Source organism: Podarcis erhardii (assembly GCF_964252035.2).
Source record: "Podarcis erhardii genome assembly, chromosome: 9".
Lineage (NCBI taxonomy): Eukaryota > Metazoa > Chordata > Lepidosauria > Squamata > Lacertidae > Podarcis > Podarcis erhardii.
This window is the reverse complement of record NC_138512.1, coordinates 36,025,154-36,045,796: the sequence shown is the minus strand read 5'-3', so window position 1 is coordinate 36,045,796 and position 20,643 is coordinate 36,025,154. Positions and strand designations below refer to the sequence as shown.

At 38.7% G+C, this 20,643-nt stretch overlaps 1 protein-coding gene across 3 annotated transcripts in view; it reads left to right on the top strand.

The window, feature by feature from the left end:
• The window catches only part of TLL1 (tolloid like 1), a 137,532-nt gene that overhangs the window by 54,693 nt on the left and 62,196 nt on the right, over nt 1-20,643 (top strand). For all 3 annotated transcript variants that reach the window (XM_081875266.1, XM_081875269.1, XM_081875267.1), the window contains 3 exons: nt 7,496-7,606; nt 16,277-16,357; nt 18,054-18,206. In XM_081875266.1, the coding sequence (XP_081731392.1) occupies nt 7,496-7,606; nt 16,277-16,357; nt 18,054-18,206 (345 nt within the window). The remainder of the gene's footprint in view (nt 1-7,495; nt 7,607-16,276; nt 16,358-18,053; nt 18,207-20,643) is intronic.

Here is a 20,643-nt window from a genome sequence, read left to right as displayed (position 1 = left end):
CACCTATAACATATAGAAAGAAAATCTGCCTCAATTATCATGGGGGGCGGGCGGGTTAAGAATAGGAAATGAAGAATCCCCAAGGCTCACAGCTGCAGTCCATTAAATCCCCATTCTGATGTTCTCAAAAAAGGATGTCTGTCAAGAATTTAGTATAAAGTACTCTTTTTGTCTCATATATCCTTTAAATCTCAGATTAATGGAGTTAAAGCATCTCACTTCAGACTGAATGTCATGTCCTTGCATAGTATTCTATGTTACAAAGCAGATCAGAAAACCCAGGGCTCAGTGAACAAAGGGCAGCCACCTATGTGACAATGAGCTCACTTTAATGCAGAAACATTTGCTTAAAAGGAAAAATATATTAAAATCAGATTTTAACAAATCTTCTTCCCTTAATGAATGTGTAAGTTATCCTCCCATATCAAATCTGATCTGCTCATCTGTGGGCCAGGCTGGTAGTTAATTAATAATTGTACTTCTTGGTACCACATTATTATTTTAATTTTATTCTGGAGCATAAGGGAGGTTTAACCTTACCCTTTTCTCTCTAGCAACAAGCCTGATGAAAATCTGTCCTCTAATGTACTGAAATTAGCATGTGGGGACAATCTCCCATTGATGTAAAGGGGAGCCCTTTCTTTTCTAGTGTTATATAATGCCTTGATGTCAGACAGGGGCTTTATGTACATTTGTAGATTTACAGGTGATACATTAACTGTGTTATAGAAACACACGTTTAATAACGTAAATGAAAACAGGAAATACTTTTAGACATAGTAGCTATTGGCTTCACAGCCAACTTGGTCGATTTATTCAAGTTAGGGGTTTGTTGTTGCTTTTTACTGAAATTGTATAAAATGCCTGCAACGTGAATGAACGCTTAAGTACGAAGCATCTGCTATGTCTGTTTCCTAGTTCTAGCAGCTGTTTCACGTAGGTGGCAACTTAAACACAATGGTTTATTTCTGCTGTGGCTTTTGTTCATTCTTTTGCTCACAGCTTGTTAAAGCCATGAAATGGGTTTTTGTTTTGCTTTGTTTGTTTCTGTGTGCAAGGAGCAATCATAAACCGGTGAAACTTTTCTGCCTATATCTTTGCCCAGAGGTCACCTAGTAAGGTTACCAGCTCACTGGTAGCAAGTGTACATGGAATTCTGGTGATTAACAGAATTAGGAACTTCCATTTGTGTAAATGGGTGTTGGATTTTACCCCAGGGTAGCAAAACACTGTTAGATCTTTTCCCGCCCCTTTTACATTGGGTATTGGTTTGATTTTATACCTGCTCTCCCTTCCAAAGGATCCCAGGAAGGAAGGATCTCTCCCTCTTACTGACAAGAAGAATTATGGGGGGGGGCAGGATCCCATGGTTAGAATCATAGAATCATAGAATCATAGAGTTGGAAGAGACCACAAGGGCCATTGAGTCCAACCCCCTGCCAAGCAGGAAACACCATCAGAGCACTCCTGACATATGGTTGTCAAGCCTCTGCTTAAAGACCTCCAAAGAAGGAGACTCCACCACACTCCTTGGCAGCAAATTCCACTGTCAAACAGCTCTTACTGTCAGGAAGTTCTTCCTAATGTTTAGGTGGAATCTTCTTTCTTGTAGTTTGGATCCATTGCTCCGTGTCCGCTTCTCTGGAGCAGCAGAAAACAACCTTTCTCCCTCCTCTATGTGACATCCTTTTATATATTTGAACATGGCTATCATATCACCCCTTAACCTCATCTTCTCCAGGCTAAACATGCCCAGCTCCCTTAGCCGTTCCTCATAAGGCATCGTTTCCAGGCCTTTGACCATTTTGGTTGCCCTCCTCTGGACACGTTCCAGTTTGTCAGTGTCCTTCTTGAACTGTGGTGCCCAGAACTGGACACAGTACTCCAGGTTAAAGCATCTCTTCCCTCACCACTGATTTATAAAGATTATTGCCTTTCCTAGAGCAATACAGTAGTCAAGGAAGCCACACTGGAATGGCTACTATTGCTCATAGTTTTGGAAAATGTCACAGCGTTAAAGCAGGGAGAGCATAGATTGTGTATTGGTATGAATGTGGTGCTGAATGGGACAGTGTTTCCAGCTTATATTACCACATCGGTGCTTGATGTGACTTTCGACGGGTTATACCAGGCACAATGTTGTTGTCTTTGACAGATGCAATTTGAGTTCGCGTGTGCCAGGTCGTCAAGAACTAACTTTGCAACTCTGGGCTACTCCAAAATGATGAGGAAAAATACTCAATGTTTGCCAATCATCTTGTTCAACGAAACCTTCTGCTCCGTTATATCAGGCAGGCAACAGAAAGAGGATGTTAGTTGAGTCCCCGGCTAGGTTGCATTGGGTTGAGTGGGGCCCTAGTTTGCACACCTGTCTTATTCATGGACATCTGTGTTAGCTTTCCAGGTTCTTGGCAGTTTTAAAATGCTCTTTCAAACAGAAGCATGTCAGTGAACCCCGTTGAAGGTGGTCCTTTAATGCAGCAGTTACCTTTTGGGAGACCTGAGCTTCCTCAGTTGTTGTAGAAGAGGAGCTATGTGTATCTTAAATATTGTATCCACTCAGAAACTCCTGAGGTAATATAATATGAGGTAGGTCAAAGTTTTATTTTTTCCACAAATTATGATTTTATCAGCATTTCCTAGACTAAATTGTGAACTTGACATGATCCAACATACACAAAAGGTGTTGGCAATTTCCCATAATTATAAAAATAATAATTAAAAAGGCCATTTATTTTCAGACCAACTTCTGATATGTAACAACTCTGGTGATGTCTGAATGTTTAAGTTAGCAATTATATGGTGCCAGGCATCTGCATTTTTCTTTCTTTAAAGGTGAACTGGGTTTGAATAGTATGCATGGCTAAAAGCTAGTATTTGAGAATGGCAGTACTTTGTATCACAAAAATACTGAAGATCTGTGTTAATGGATTTTACCATGAATTGCTCTTTTGAAAGAAAGATTACTTATGAGGTGGTGAATCTTATAATTTTCTGAACTAAAGATAGCATGGATTCAACTTCAGTTTATTATAAGCTGTATTAATAGCCTTTGCCAATATACAGAGCTCAGCTTACTGAACACTGTCCTAGAAGACCTTTATTATGAAATTATAAATTTCCTGGCCTAAGTTAAACTTCCAAGCACTTATCTGTAGTTAGTAGATATGTAAGCATTTACAATTTTGGTGCAAAAGTCCTATAATTATTTTGACTTCTAGGGCACTTCTCATCTCAGTGACTTCTCATCTTAATTATCGTCTGTTTACACTATGCCATTTTCCTATCAGAAAAGACTATTCTACCTTAATACTGGCACAAGATTAGTCTTCCAGCTTCATTTAGTGAACTCATACCCTTTAACATTTCTCCGTTGAAAATAGAGATGTCTCATTCCATACAGATAACTTTACTATATTTATACCCCACACATCTTACTGGGTTGCCCCAGCCACCCTGGGCAGCTTTTTGTTATATATAAAAACATAATAAAACATTAAACATTAAAAAAATCTTCCCTATACAGGATTGCCTTCAGACAGCTCAGGAGCCATACCCTGCAACATTTCTCCAATGTAAATAGGGACATCCTAAGGAAAAGTGGAACATTCCAGGATCAAATCAGAAACCGGGACCGCTTCTCTAAATCAGGGATGTCCCTGGAAAATAGGGACACTTGGAGGGTTTATGAACTCCTTGCTTTACTGTTCACCCTTTAGCATGTCAAACCTGTTATATGACTTCTTATGTTCAAGAAAGGCCTGAAAGACCATTCAGTTATTAATTAGACCTGTTATATAGAGGCTTCCAGTTACGCTATGCTCCTTCCTCCATACTTCTTCTTAAATAGTTTTCATAAATGAGGGCCAAATTGCCCTTCAGCCTCTCATTCTGGCAAATGGCATTTCCATTTACAAAACCACAAGCTACAGCCTGCTCTATAAGAGGGAAGGGCATAGGGAGACAAGCAAACCTGGCAACCCAGCCCCACTTTCTTCTTAACTCAATCACCACCATCTTGTGAATTTTTCCACTCTCCCCACCACTGCCCTCATCCCCACCCTCACCCCGGCTGCCTTCCCTAACAGCCCTTTAAGCTGAGGAACTGAATCTGAATTGGAAAAAAATAATAACGAGAGCTTTGTTTTAAGCTAGAATTTGGGTAAAGCCTTCAAAAGTGTGTGTCTGGTAGAGAGGGTTGGTTGTGGAATCACAGTTAGAGGAGTCTCAGTGCACCACAGAGAGGGACAGAAAGTCTGAGGGGGAAATGAGGCGAGGGTGATATTGAACTTTATATTTAAAACAGAATAGCTGTTACCAGTGCTTTTTTCCTGGAGGTACGCAGGGGTACACATACCCCTAAGCATTTGTACTTTTGAATCTTTGTATTTTTGTCCATTTACTGTATTTATTTTCCCCAATTTGAACTATAAAATGGTGATATTGTTGAGTCAAAATGAGAGAACCTCTAAATTTTTTTAAAAAGAAAGAAAGCACTGGCTGCTACGAAACTTTAAATAGACAGTTATGTTAGATCAGAAAAGGGGAAAGATAAGAACCCTATACAGTCATGCTTCGGGCTGCGCGATTTCGGGTTGCGCACCGTGTTGAACCTGGAAGTACCGGAACGGTTACTTCCAGGTTTCGGCACTTGCGCATGCTCAGAAGTGCTAAATCACGCTTTGCACATGTGCAGAAGCGCCGAATCGCGACCCGCATGTGTGCAGACGCACGGGTCATGGGTTGCAAACACTGCGGGTTGCGAACGTGCCTCCCACATGGATCACGTTCGCAACCCAAGCATCCACTGTATATAAAGACTACCGGTTGAAGATGCGTTGTCCCTTAATTAAAGATGAGTTTGTGGTTGAACTGTTGGTGTTCTGGGTGGATTCTTCAGTAAATATGGCTCACTCCATGTCTAAAGTGTAGATGCACTTGATTAATGTTGTACAAAGGGATTCCTGCTGCTCTCCATAAGTCAAACAGATGATGGCACTAGGTGTTTTGAGGAAAGTCTGTGCTCAGCAGAGTATCTTAGTGATCACTTGGACTTAGGCCTCTGTGAGGAACCCTTGGCTCATTAACGTGTAACCTTGAAATTTTGGATCCCCTCCAAAATTTTGGGGTTACACGCTAATGAAGCTCCTTGTCTTTAGGTTATGTTTTCTCCTTAACTACCAAACTGAACTTTTAACCTCCTGTGCAGTACGGATAAATGTTCTTATTGAAATATCTACAAGGGGTCACAATGTGTGTATGGCATTGACCACATAGCTGGAATGTATGTGTGCATGCAAGAAAGATAAAACTGAGAAAGCTTAAAAGGACTCCCTTCCTAACTGTGAAAACATTAGGAGAAATATGAATTTATTTCTTTATATCTCAGTACCCCTGCAGTGTAGGTATTCTGGCACTTTCCCAAAAGAATAAAGAAAATAAAGAAAAGCAATTCGCTCTCCCTGGGGAGCGGACAAGACTGGGCACGTGCTTGATCTCTTAATTTCAAACGTACTCACTACAAATGAAAATAGTTAAATTACTGTAGATTTGCTTTCACCTCCAAGTCAGTATTATCTGGCTTCTTGCCCTTTCTGTGCTTTTAGCTATTTTAGAATATCAAGTTTTTATACTTCATGGAATATGTCAATCAAACTGGGATGCCGAACTGTATCTCATTTCAAGAATGTAAGTGAGGCTGGAGACATATTGAGCATGATTTGTTCTTAGTTGCCTTCCTCTGTGAAATAAGGGATGATGGGCAAATGTTGCAGACATTCCTAAACAAGAGCAAACATAATTATCAGCAAATGAAAGAAAGTCTAACCTAGTACAGCCAGCTCTTATTATAATTACTTGATGAGAGAGATTGATAAACAGCAGGATTGTAGGTAAATTAAAACTATAGGCATTCTGCTTTATGTGATATGAATGTCTAAAAGTTTTAATTTGCCTACGGTCCTGCTCTTTATCGATTTTACTCATCAAGTAATAAAAAGTTATATATTCTATTGTTTTCTGCATTTTTATTGCACAACCAAATTGATTTTGCAATGGGGTAAATAAAGTTCGAGTTTTAGAAAGTTAAAAGCTTTTTCAGTATGCTTGATGAGGACATTAAATTACGAAATGTTTCTTAAAAGTTGGGGTAGTGTTTGGCTGAATCTAGACATGTATAAATAACCCTGTGATAATTCTTTTTTTTAAAAACAACAACACACGTTTACAAATATATATGGAATTTCTCATTAGCTCACCATTGCCATCTAGCGTCACTTTTGTATATCGTACTTAAAACACATTTAAAATGTTATATTTGCAGCTGTATAACTGAGTCCTTGGTCTGTTGCTAAGTTCCCAATATGGTACCTGTGGGCATCATTGCATCCCCAGACATTTCTCTGATGCTAGTCAAGGCTCCCTGTCCCTCCCATTACTTTTTTTTTTTACTGGTGTTTTCATTGTCTACTTGAGAAGGTTTCTTCTTTGTGGGGGTACTGTCAGCTTTTTCTGTGCTTTATTTGTTTTTTTTGGTGCAGATGTTTTGGCTGTGGTTGGTTGTTCTAAGCACCACTAGTTTCTATGAAAAGTGTATTTTGAGATATCCACTATAGTTTCTTAGACTTCAAAAGTCCTCCCAGGGCCAAAATGTTGTTTGTGGCACCTGTCTATTGAGTTTTTAAGATGTGAGAAAGTTGAGTCTGAAGGGCACACTCTTTGGGAGGTGTTCTTGAATTACTTTGCTCAAGAGGTAAAATGCATTATACTAGTAGTTACAGTTAGAAAGCAACATTGGGAATGAAATTAAGAAAGGCTGGATTTTGCAAGAAATTTTTCAAAAAGGATGGAGTGACAAGAAAACAGTATAATTGTGTCAGCTATGAAATTTACTGAGTGTGTGAGGAAATGTACAGCAATACTTCGTTCAGCTCCAGCCTATTTTGCCTGCTGGTGGACTCTGAATTTCACCATAGCTTCTCAAAAAGTCTTCTGTTAAAGAATTCTCTTCTTCTTACCTCTTTGGTAAATGGTTATTAGGCATGAGAGGTGAATCAGATACTCTTAATGGGTTTCTTTAAAAAGAAACAGTTTCTCCCTAAGTGGAGAAAACAAGCAAAAACAAAGCATCCAAAATCTTTTTTGAAAATGTCAGCTTTGTGATTAAAGTAATTAATTAAAATACTTCCTTTCCCCCTCTGTCACAACCTCTTCAACCTGTTACTTATGTTTAATATTAAAAAGACTTTTCAGTAACACACACAAACACATGTGTGTGTGCATGTAATACTGTTTATATACCATGTGTATATGTTTCCCAGATATTTATTTATAGGTCATACAATCCAAAACAGAACTAAATTCACACAAGACAATTGATTTAAATGGGCTACAGTATATTTAATTCTGTGCTGGAATATGGCCATAGTGTTTAGTCAATGTTTGTGCAATTCTGCTCTTAATATATTTAAAGTAAGCTCTCTTTTTGTATTTAAAGCTGTCTTTTGGGGAGATATTGCCTTAGATGATGAAGACTTAAAAATGTTTCATATTGACAGAACAATTGATCTTACGCAACATTCAAATGAAAGACTTGGACATAATACAGGTAAGTTGCTAAATATTTTGGTTTATTAAAATGTAACCAGTGTTCCGTCATGAGCACTTGCAATAGATTTGTTTTCTTATGGAACAAAAAATCCCATATGCATAAAGATATTTATTCAAAAAATTTATGCCCCACCTTCATGTTGCATATAGCAATTGCCTACAATAAACATAACTATAATCACAGTACAGTATCGTAAAGCACAATTCAAAATGTGAGCTTGAGAAAGAATCAGTTTGAGAGATCACAGTGATAAAGTCAGACAAGCACATAAGCTTGTTGGTATAAAATACTGTTTACCCATCATGGAAATGTCATCAGGAATATGGAATGAAATTAAAAGAGATTTAGAGGTGTGGTCTAACTTAAAATTGTCATTAATGGGCTGGATTTCTGTGATTAAGATGAATGTGCTGCCAAAGATGCTTTTTTTGTTTCAAGCCCTCCCAATTATAGACAATGTGAAATGTTTTAAAGAATGGCAAAAAGCTCTTTCTAGATTTATCTGGCAGGGGAGGAAACCCAGAATTAAATACAAATTACTTACGGATTCTAAAGAAAGAGGGGGATTCTCTCTGCCAGACTTAAAAATCTATTTTGAAGCTGCCGCACTTTGTTGGATTAAAGAATGGATGAAATTAGAAGATACAGATTTACTAGATTTGGAGGGATTTGATAATGTGTTTGGTTGGCATGCATATTTGTGGTATGATAAAGTAAAAGCCCATAAAGCATTTTGTAGGAATGAAAATCACGGGAGACGAGCAGTGGGTGTCGCGAGAGGCGTCTGCCGGGGAAGTCCCGGGAACTCTCTTTTATTGAATATTACAAACATTGCCACAGGTGTGCTTGTGGCTGATTGGTTGATACAAACACAAAGAAACTTAATGCTGATTGGTTAACATACATACAAGGCGGGAATTACATGTGAGGGGTGGGAATTACATGTGAACATTAATCACCGGTAGATTAAAGGCTGGGAAACGAGGTTGGGACTAGACAGGCATGAAACCTCCTAATTAAATTGTAACTAAAGATTAATATAACATGAACAATTACTAATGATTGATCATAACATGAAAGAATATAATAATCAAGTTCTATAGATGTGGTCAGCTATGCATGGAGAACAAGTCACCATGAACTTAAGATGAACTGAGCGATGAGGGAATGTCTTGGTGTTTGGAGCAGGTTCGTACAGTGTGTGCAGAAACAGAGAAAAGATTATAAGCGAGAGTTCCCAGAATGCAAGAGAAAAGAAGCAATGCTTCCCCATAATGCAACAGTTATGTGCAGAGGGAAAACATATGTGCAGAAGGAAAACTTCCCTTTAGCATTTAAAAATCATATAATTAGGAAATCGTTGTATAATGTTTGAATAAAATATAAAGACCTTTTAGAAAGAAAGACACCCAGATGGCTTTCACCAATGGAGGCAAAGGCCCAGAAAAAATTAAATATGGATACCAAATGGTTGAAATATTATGACTTATTAATAGAGGAAGAGGAAGGCTATAAATTAAGACCATTTGAGCAAATTAAAGATAAGTTAAATTGGCTACATTACCACCAGATTAACGAATTGTATAAACTGGATAAGAAAAATGGTTTTTCCTTGGAAAAATCTAAGTTGGAGATGGAGTTGTTAGATACTGAAGGTAAAAACTTATCTAAAATGTACCAGCTTTTGCTGGACTGGCATACAAAAGATGAACAAGTTAAATCGGTGATGATAGATTGGGCAAGAGATTTAGGACATAACATAATGTTTGAGGACTGGGAAAGATTGTGGAAGAAAGGGGTGAAGTTCACCGCATGTACTTTGTTAAAGGAAAATATTATGAAAATGATGTATAGATGGTATTTGACCCCTGTAAAATTAGCAAAGATGTATCATAATTGTGATAATACATGTTGGAAATGTAAAGAAAAGGAAGGAACATTCTTTCATATGTGGTGGACCTGCTCCAAGGTGAAAGACTTCTGGGAAAAGATTTATAATGAATTGAAAAAAATGTTGAAATATACATTTATAAAGAAACCAGAGGCCTTTCTTCTTGGAATAACAGGTTCGGAATTGCCCAAGAAAGATGTTAATCTATTTTTGTATGCCACAACTGCGGCTCGTATTTTGTTAGCTAAAAAGTGGAAAACTCAAGAATTACCAACAGAAGAATGGCAGATGAAGATGATGGATTGTATGGAGCTAGCCGATCTAACCGGAAGAGTCTGTGACCAGAAGGAGGAGGAACACCACGAAGAATGGAAGAAATTTAAAGATTATTTAGTTAAATTTGTTAAGCTAAAATAACTGGAAATAGCGTCTAGATACTTAAAGGGCTTAGGATTGTATCTATGTTAACTGATAAAATAATATGTTTAATACAAGAAGGAGAAGATTTAAAGATGTTAATGTTTAATTTAAAGGGTATTAAAATTGGGATTTGGAAAACCGTTATAAGGATATGCAATGAAATTCAACTAAGGGGAAACGAGGAAGTTGTTTTACAAAGTAAATAACTGTTATTTTCAATAAGGTTATGATTTATGTTTGTTATGTTTTGTTTGTTTTATGTTTTTGTTTGTCATTGATATTGTAAAAACTAATAAAAATTTTAGTAAAAAAACAAAACAAAATGAGAGCTTGAGAAAGAATCAGTTTGAGAGATCACAGTGATAAAGTCAGACAAGCACATAAGCTTGTTGGTATAAAATACTGTTTACCCGTCATGGAAATGTCATCAGGGGTGGGGCAGGTTGATCTCTTGCAGCAGGAACTTGCAGAATCTAAGTGCTATGGAGAAGGCTATCCTGTTCCATACCTGCTAACTGAATTTCTGGTAGTGACCTCCCTCCTGTGACTTGAAGGTATGGGGAAGCTAATGAAGGTAGGAATGATCTTTTAGGTATTCTGATCCCACCCGCTTCCCCAAAAATTCAGTCTTTAAAGAAAATAACCAGCACTTTGACAGTGATGTTGCTGTAACAATTCATTCAGATTAGCTGGCTCCAAGTGACTTTCCATCACCAAACATTTGATGTAAATGGTTCAACCTTTACCTGACCATGGGCCTCGTTGTTTTGTTAATTCTGTGCTCCCTAGGTACAAAGGCTAGGAATAAATCAGCATTTCTCCCAATGCAGTGGTGTGAAAAGTAGAGTTCTCCAAGGTTCAATATCAGGAGCTGATCTTTTTAATTTCTTCATAAATGACTGGAGGTTAGGGGTGAGCAATAAGGTAACCAAGTTTGCTGGACTCACCAAAGTTCATACAAAACATTCTCCTGAGTGTGTTGTCTGGGGATTCAGTGGAGACAAAAATGACCTTATATACCATGCCTACCATGTGCATAAGGACCAGGGAAAACATTATAGATACCTACTGGGCTTTCCATGGGAAGAAATGCTGAGAACAGTTTGTTAATGCATGGTACAGCTGTGTAAATATCCAGCTTACGTTACCAAGCCTGGGAAGTACAGTGTGATCATGAGGAAACTGCAGGCCATCCTTATTAGTGAGTGTCAACTGTAACGGAGAGGATCTGATCTATGCTGCATCCCAGATCTATGCAGAAGGAAGCAGAGAGCAGCTTGGATGAAATTCATATCCTCATTCTACTTTCCCATGACCTGCCGATGAAATCTGTTTGGTGTGTGTGAAACAGAAACCAATTCTATTTCAAGCCAATCCCTGATGATGAGGTTGACGAGGATATATGCCCTATGCAATCCCTGGCTTTTTGTCCATACTTCAGACATGGGCAGGAGAATATATTTCTGTGTTTCTGCTTTGGAGAAGCTGTTGGATGCAGCATACCTACTTGAATCAGCCTGACAGCCTTTTAAGCACCAGTAATAACCTCTGCATATGGATAAATTTCCTTTGATAGAAACAGCGAAGGAAAATAATCTCAACTACGGTTCCATTCTACTTACCTGTTTATAACTAAGGCGGAGCCCAAATTTTAAATGTTCAAACTGGGAGCTTATTTCTGTGGTGGTGTCCTGCAGATGATAACCTAGAGCAGGGGAGGACCAGAGAAGCTCAACAGATGAGCAGGACCACGGATAGCTCCCTGTGGAGCTGTGTGCTTTCTAGCCAGATATAGCACACCCAAGCCAGGGCGGCACTCCAGAAAGGATTGGGAAGGAAATTGGAGTCTTAAGTAGTCATGCTGCACCTATTGGTAGTTATTCCTCTGCCCCTCTAAAGAATGGCTGGTAAAGAGGCTGCACACCCTATTATTCAGGTGCTGGTTGCAGTGGAGGTGACCCTCCTCCTGCTCTTAGAGATGGCATGGAGGCCAAAAGGGGTCTTCTTGCACTATCAAGCATTCTCAGACTGGGAGGAGTAAGACAGAGTTACCACCTTGTACAAGCAAAGACTGCTTGCTCTTGGGGCTCTTTTCCTGCGGGGACTGCTGGTAAGATGAAATCTTTTGTACACTTTCTGGGGATTATTCTACCCCCAAACATCCCAGTCCTTGATGTCCTGTGCCCCTCCTTGAATAATGGGTGAGATAAGTGGATTGACAAATTGGTAAAAACTGGTAAGAGACTGTGGGTTGTTGTTTTTTTGGTTAGGTGATTTCTCTCTGTCTCTTTATTTTCCTTTCACATCTGTGCCAGCAGTAGCACTTCTTTCAGATACCACCAGCTGCAAGTTGCTGTCTCCCATCCCCTGAATGTAGTGTTGACCAAAGCATGGATGCCACCATATCCCATGCCTTCGAACGATAGGGACATTCTGGGGGGAAATGTCAGCCAATAAGAGCAGATTTTACTTACTTACTCACTTGCCAGCTTACATGCTATCCCTCCCTTCCTTCAAAGGAGCCCAGAGCAGCAAACATATTAAAACTAAAACAATGCAATTGAAACATTTAAAAGCAACCTTCTAAAAGCAATCATCTGCTCTCAAATAATAACATCTGAGTTGCCAGGGACAGGCCTTTCAGCCATCAAATGCCTGGGATTTGGCATTGGGGGTAAGTTTGCTGTTCACCCCCGAAATTTGTCCCATGCCTGAAAAGCAGTGCCACAATTTCCTATTAAAACCAATTCAGCCTCAGGTTTCTTCCCTCCTTTGCAAGCTTTTTCCTTTACACCATGGCTGGCTGGACAGTTCTGCATCGCAACTGCCATGTACGCAATGTTCTTCCCTGCTATACAGCCTTGAAACAAGTTACCTTTCATCCAGAGAGAACTGCGTAGGAGCAGTGCAACAAAGCACAGTCTTCGCCTTAAGATCTGAAGGTGTTTTTGTGCAATTCATAATAGATAGAGATTTGTTTCATCAGTTAAGTAATGCCAGAATGAGTTTTTAATAGAAAAAAAATGCCCCGAGACAAATTCTTTAGAACTTCCATAATTATATCCCTGATTTATTAACATGAAATCTGCGTACAGCATGCAAACAATTATAAAGCACTAATCTGTGCTAACATGTTTACATTGTTAGCAGTGGAGTCTAATTCAAAGAAAATACAGCTGTTTACTTCTCTGGGAAACATTTCCAACTGCTGCTGTGATGTCCGTGGCAGGACTTTGGGTCCCATTTAGAAGTGAGACCCAAAATGCAGCAGGTCAGCTGCATATTCCTGCATTGGAGGGGGTCCGACTAGATTTCCCTCAGGGTCACTTCCAGATCTATAAATCTGTTATCTATGATCTGTATTTTGAAGTAAGTGCAGTAGTACATATAATCATATAAAGAGGATGTAAGACTATTCAAAATAATAATAATTAATAATAATAATAATAATAATAATATAATTTATTACTTATACCCTGCCCATCTGGCTGGGTTTCCCCAGCCACTCTGGGCAGCTTCCAACAGAAGATTAAAAATACATTAAAACATCAGTCATTAAAAAACTTCTCTAAACAGGGCTGCCTTCAGAGGTCTTCTAAATGTCATATAGTTGTTTATTTCTTTGACATCTGATGGGAGGGTGTTCCACAGGGCGGGCGCCACTACCGAGAAGGCCCTCTGCCTGGTTCCCTGTAACTTCGCTTCTCACAGTGAGGGAACTGCCAGAAGGCCCTCGGTGCTGGACCTCAGTGTCCAGGCAGAACGAAGTAAGTGAAGTAGTGCACTTTCATACCTGAAGAGAGCCCACCTCCATCCCCCAGTAATACCAGTTGTAGTATAAGATCACGTAACTATTCTGCTTGTTTCAGTTGTGATTCACCTGGAAGATGCTTCTGGTGGGGAGAAAGCACTTCATTTTCTTCTCCTCTGGCCAAATGAATTGCCAAATGGCCAGGATTAAATGGCCTGACCTGCTCTTCCTTCTTTAACAGCACCGTGATATTCAGAGATCAGAAAATTTAGCTTTCTACAGTATGGGAGAGAAATATTATCACCTCAGAATATCTGCAACCTGCTGTTCAAAGCATAGCTAGAATTGCCAGAATCAATCCCTTTCCCCAGTCCATGGGCATTTTTTTTTTACAAAAGTAATCTTTAGATTTCTGCCTTCTGGTCAATTAAAAAAAATAATGAATGTACTATTTTTACACTTTCTCGTCATTTTTTGCTTATCTTTTCTTAAAATCACCTGTTCTAAGTAGTAGAATCTTTTGATCTTTTTAAAGATCTGGATTTAAATGTTAATAGATTCAGTTAATTCCACCCACCCTCACCACAACAAGTAGTTTTAATTAGCTTTGAACTGTTTCACAGCCTAATTTTGCTGACAGATAAACACAGCAAGGTGAATCATTCTCAGACTTGAACATAAGTGATTATTTTGTTTAGCCTGCATTCTTGCTTTGGATTCACAAACATCTGAAAAACCATTATATATATATATATATATATATATATATATATATATATATATATATATATATTAAAAACAATATACAACACCTCTCAGATTAATATTCTTCATGTCTTTCTTGGGAAACATGCATGCTCACTGCCAGAAAAAGCAGAATATTATTCTTTAGGCAAAGTTATGTTATTTCAGGAAATGTTACTTTCTATAGCTGCATTACTATGACACATTGTAAAAAAGTGGAAATATTTAGAATCAGGGAGTTTTTCATTCTAATTCTTGAAGTAGAACTATTATAGATTTTTAAATATGAACAATAGTGCAGTTTATCTGTACATTAATCTAACATTTCTTATAGAATCAAAAATTCATTTTTGGAATCTGAAGGTATAGGACTATTAATAAATTTGAACAATGAACAACAAATGAAAATTATTGTTTTTAAGGCAGCGGTACGACTTACTTGGGAGCAAGCCCCATTGAACTCTATGGCACTTATATTTGACTAGACCTGTATGGAATTCCACTGCTAAGGATACTTACCGGTATCTCTTCTGTGTAGTTATTCACTTTCTTTCGTTGTGTTTGTTTTTTCATAAATAAAGTATTAGATCAATGGGCAGTAAATGTTGGTGTGCTGTCTAGTACACTCTGGTGCTATAAAATATCTCATTCAGAAGGAATGTCTTAAAGTATTGTCTCATTCCCTTAAAATCTAAGCAAAAATTTGAGAAATTTTTCTTGAGGGCCGCTGCAGCTATGTGACAGTGTAAAGCAAATAATTACACAGATTATTGAGCAACCATGCAACTAGCTTGCCTTTTATGGCACTGTGTACTTTGTAATATGTCTTTGAAGATTGCCATTTGGGAAGCTCGCGTGGAAACTGTATGTCAAAAGCATTCAGAGAATTGCTGAAATGGCTAACCTATGTTTCATTGTACCGCTTTAAGCCTTTTTAAAAAAAAAATCATTCCAGTGCTTCTGTAACAAGCAGGAATAATGGTTCTTTAGTATTAGATATTTTTTACAAATATCAATAATGGGGATTTTATGAAGTCACCCAAAAGCCCTCTATACAATGAAGTTGCTGGTGACACATTTAACACTTGAAGACAATTGCAGACAGACAGTTCAAAGGCAAAAGAAGTCAAACAAATGCTATCAGAAGAGATCTGATTTTTGTGGCATGGTGAATATTGAGATAAAGGATCTGGCTGTTCCTGTAATTCATTTTTAGGACTCTATCCATCAGTTCCTCAGCTATTAGTACTAGAGTTACTGGAGTACCTGATAACTTAGCATCCTTGTATGCCTTCCAGTCTTAGTAAAAACCACACGTATGTCAATAACTTTAAGTGTATCATAGTTTAACATCACACCTGGAGGTACACACTCTATTGTGAATTGCATCCAATGTGAATTCAACTATCTTGTATTTTTTAAATCATATGTTTTATCTGTCTCCTCAGTACTCAGTATTCCTCAGTACTCAGATACCTGCACTTTATCCAAGTCTGTAGAATTGTGTATCTCTGAAATAATAATAAAGTTTGCCATTCATAGTACTGAGACTTGTCAAGGCCCTGGGGGGAATTGGCAAATTGTAATTAGATGATGTAAGTGTTGTAAATTGTTGAAATGCCAAAGTTATGCTGGCTGGCATTTTGGAATGCACGCAAAAAAACCAACAACCCTTATGACAACAAATTTGTTTTTGTTTCATTCTCAATAGAATGTTAATGGCCAAAAGAATGTTAAAGGCACATTTCTTTAGCATCTCCTCACATTCAGAAAAAAATCTTTCCCCCCACCTCAGTTTTCTGTAAACTCGTGCGCTCGATGTATGTGTGCGGTTTCTCATTGAATTTTCTTCTTTTAAAAGGTGGTTTTGGAGAGCGTGCAGTGTCAAAAAAAAGTGATGCCCTGTTTCAGCTTATAGACAGCATAAGAAGATTTGGCTCAGGTATTGTACTATTCCAGTGGGTAGATGTCCAGATTTTACAATGCCACTGAGTACTGTAAGATTTGTCTCCATCACAATCCACAGAGGTGTGGACACTTTGATTTGCTAGCTCTTGCATGTACCAGCTTCCCTGAGATCAGTGGAGGCACACAAACTGCGTACAGACGGGGTTTCTCTATTGAGATCAATGGACAAGCTCTGGTGGATTAGGGAATTCTATATATGCTGTGAGTAAAAGAGACCCTAAAAAAATAAATAAATGATTGGGCTGAACTGCTTAAGCCTAGTTTTTGAGAAATGGGAAACTATGAAAAGTGACTAAATTTATCCCAAAGTTCAAGTTTGACAGATCCTGTTTTATATTTAATTTCTGGAATCTAAATATGGAAGGCAAATCAAAATTACAATTACTGCTTGGTGCCTCTCAGTATATGACTTACTGTTCATTCATTGGGAAATGCAATAATATAGGTTGGTGATATGGTCACGGATACATTAGTTACAATGGCTGAGATAAATTTGCATCCACTGTTGAGGGAAAAAGTGGTGGGGTGTCAAGGCTCAGAGAATACTATCCCTCCCCAAAGAAAAGTCCTTACCATGTAATTTATTCAGTATTCACAGAGAGAGAGAAAGGGGCATAGTCTCTATGCAATGATGGTGTTGCTCCAAGTAAAGTCCCACCCCCATTCGTCTCCCCTAATCTACGTTATAATCTGAGCCTTCTGCCACTGAGCTCTCTGTTCTACTACTCTCAACGCCCATCTGGTCCTGGGAGAAGGGGGGGGGGGTCAGGAATGCTTTCCAAGGACATTGAGTCTGTCAGCTGTCTCTCCCCTCTTCCTCCTCCTCCTTGCTGTTCCTCTTCCAATATTTCCCAGCTTCTGCTCTCTGTAGCCTCTGAACTATGCCCTTCTGCAAACCACTGATCTAAATCTATACTGTCCTCCTGTTCTCAGGAAGGGTCAGGAGAAGGGGGGGCGGCGGTCCCCACCATTCCTCCTCAGTCCAGTTTCTGACATAGAGGGAAGTAGCTGCAGAAGGAATGAGGTATCTACAGGAGAAGAGTTAGGATCCTCTTTCTGCCTACCACCTACCGCCATCTCTCTTGCAAATTTTCCTTCAACAGGGGCACCCAGGTTTTGGAAAACTGACTTGGCTGTGTAACATCATGCAGCCCTGGTAGTCTTAATTTGCCTGCTTCTTTTTAATGTTTAAGTGCTTTTTATATAACAACATGTGTGAATCCTTATAAATAAAGATTCAGTTATACAACTGTATCTGACTAACCACTGCATTAAGGCAAAGTTTCATAGGACTGGCAACAGGATCCTGTGTGCCAGTTCAAGGAAGCTGTTCTGCTGTCTCAGGACTTCAACCCAGTTCCAAGTCTGGTACTATGGCACCAGCATGCCTGTTTTCCAGGGATTTTTCAAGCAGGTGCAAACATGGCAACGAAGACATGAGCTGCATGATTGCATGGATTTGGCATCGGTGCATGATAAACAGCTCCATAGTATTGAGCTGTTAATTCAATTCATTTTAAGCATTTGTTAATTCATGTTTGTCCATTGCATTGCAAGTCTGGGTATATATATATATATAGGGGGGAAATCCTTCTATCTTTGAAGAAGATATTTTCATTAATGAAATTTTAAGCATTTTGTTCCATTTTCTATTATAAATATCATTGCAGGTTTCCAGCAAAATAATATAACAAAGGGAAGAGCAGCTCTAACAGTCTCAGGGAGCTATGAGAAGAAACGGTTTCCACGAGCAGCTACATCACGCACAGAACGGATATGGCCTGGGGGTGTCATTCCATATGTTATAGGAGGAAATTTCACTGGTAAGAAAGACAAAAGATACACTTTTATCCTTGAAGGAATTGACCCTTAGAATTAGTAGAATTTTTAAAAAATGAAACAGAGGTCTTGAAATGGATTCTCTCTTTCTTGTTTTCTAGGTGTCCTGGCTATATATCACAATTACAAACTCTGAAATAAATGCATATTTTATAGTACAAGTGTCTTTATACAATTGTAGCTCCTTTAAAGCTTTCTTTACAAATGCTTTAATTCCTAAAAATTAAATGTAACTTGAAAATGCTGTGAATCAAGTAGCACTCAAGTGACTAAGGGGCAGTGTGTGGTAGCAAACTAACTCAACTTTTCCTTTTATCATAATACCTTGAGATTCAGGTCAACTTAAATATACATACAGTTTAGCTTATATGAAAATGTTGCAGTTCCTGTGCTCAATGACTCCAAGATGCCTCTTTTCCACTGAAACAGATTCAATTTACATTTCACATGGTTGGCTAAAAGAAATAGCGATACATCACAGTTAAATATCAGGAGAGCTTTCTAATATATTTAAAAGCATGTGTGACATGATAAAACAACACACAGGTTCTTATCCAGCAAGGGATATGCTCCCAGAAACCTGCATCAACATGCATTTGCCCTCCAAGTGGATAGGAGCATGTGATGGTGGAAGGAGATAGGGAGAGAGAGGAATAAGGGCAATTTTCTTGCCGAAAAAGTATACTGGAACACAGATATACCTGATTATCTATCTCTGCTTCCCAATTAAAATGAATAGTCTTTCTCGGTCAGAGATTTCTAATTTAAATGATACGGAATGGGAGCTAATTGTTTAGAACGAGTGATTGGGACCAGTCTTACTCCAAAATTATTGTATGCCAAAGGCAATGTACATCAGATTTGGCAAAAAAAAAAAAAGGCTCAGAAAAGGGAGAAAGACTCCTATTAGTTGCCAAGCAAATGAAAAGTCCAGTCACTGTGTCAGCTCATCATTCACTCCTCTCTCATCTACTGCTCATTATCTCCTGGAATATTGTATAGAAATTTGTCCTGGAATCATGCAGATGTGCTTGGCAAACCTGCATAGATTAGAGAGCTCTGAGCACTGTGTGTTCCGTAGCCCAGTCTCTGTTCTGTTGGTATAGGTGGTTTTTGATACCAGACTGCCAAAGCAATGATCAGGTCCACGTGTGCAAGAAATTCTGTTGCAGCTTGTGTTATGCTTTTGTCGGGTCAGCTGTTTTTTTCCACACAAGCTATGTGTGCACACCATTAGGAAGAGAGGTCTGCACATGGCATGCCTATTGCACAAACCAACAGATGAAACAGTTGTGTGAGTCTTCACTCTCTGAAGTTACACTCTGCTTATTCCTGTTTTTGGAATGCATGCATGTTTTAGAGGCAGCTGAAGAAATGTGAAAACACACGCAGGAGTGACCAGTCAGTAATGTCTCTGCATTCAAAGCATCCTGCAGATATTTCATTCTGCTGCCTATAGCTTAGTTCAGTGCTGTTTTTTCACATTGCTTTTAGCCTGTCAGTCTGACATTTCTATCAATGTAAATTTTTGTCTCTTGCATGCACAAAGAAGACGACACAATGGTAGACTGTTTTTGTATCAGTAGCATCTAATGCAGGAGCTTTTAAACTTCCAGATGTTGCTGGTTTCCACCTCCCATGAGACTTAGCTAACATGGCCTTGGATAATGGGAGTTGTACTTCAGCCACCATCTGGAGGACCCCAAGTTCTCTTCCCCTGACCCAACGGACTAATACTGAAGTCCCAGTACAACAATAAAGAAACCAAATGTCATGGCTTCTCAACATGCAGCACACCTGCACCAGTTGGAACTCACTAACCTAAGCCATTCTAGGTGTGATGTTCCAACAGTGGCTCAGTAAACCTCTTCTTCTGCTTGCCTTGCACTGTAAAATTTGGGGGGAGGGCAGGGCATTGCTATAATTTACCACAAATTAAAACACATTAAAACAGATTAAAGTTATTTAAAATTTTAAAAAAATTGGATAGGTCATAAAATATACATCAAGAACTTTACCATCAGCATTCTCCAAGAACTCTGTAGCGAAGGAGTCAGATGTTTTGTAGTTTTATATTTTGATTTTGTTCTGTGAACCACCTTGAGACTTTCAGGTATATGGCGGTATATAAATTCTAATAATAATAATAATAATAATAATAATAATAATAATAATACCTTTGTGGAGAGTGATTTCCACAACTTAGGGGCTTGCATAGACAATATGTTATCAAACGTTTGACAAGATGTGGGTGATGGACTGTGCCTTTGCATTTCTGGGTCACAGGATGTTCAAACCTGGGGTGAAGAGTCGATCTGACCTTTCACCCATTTCCTTCTGAACACAGGGTTGTATCTTCTGGCGGCTTTGTGCTAAAGGAAGCACTGCCACTCATGTAACTTAACACACCCATTTTTATCA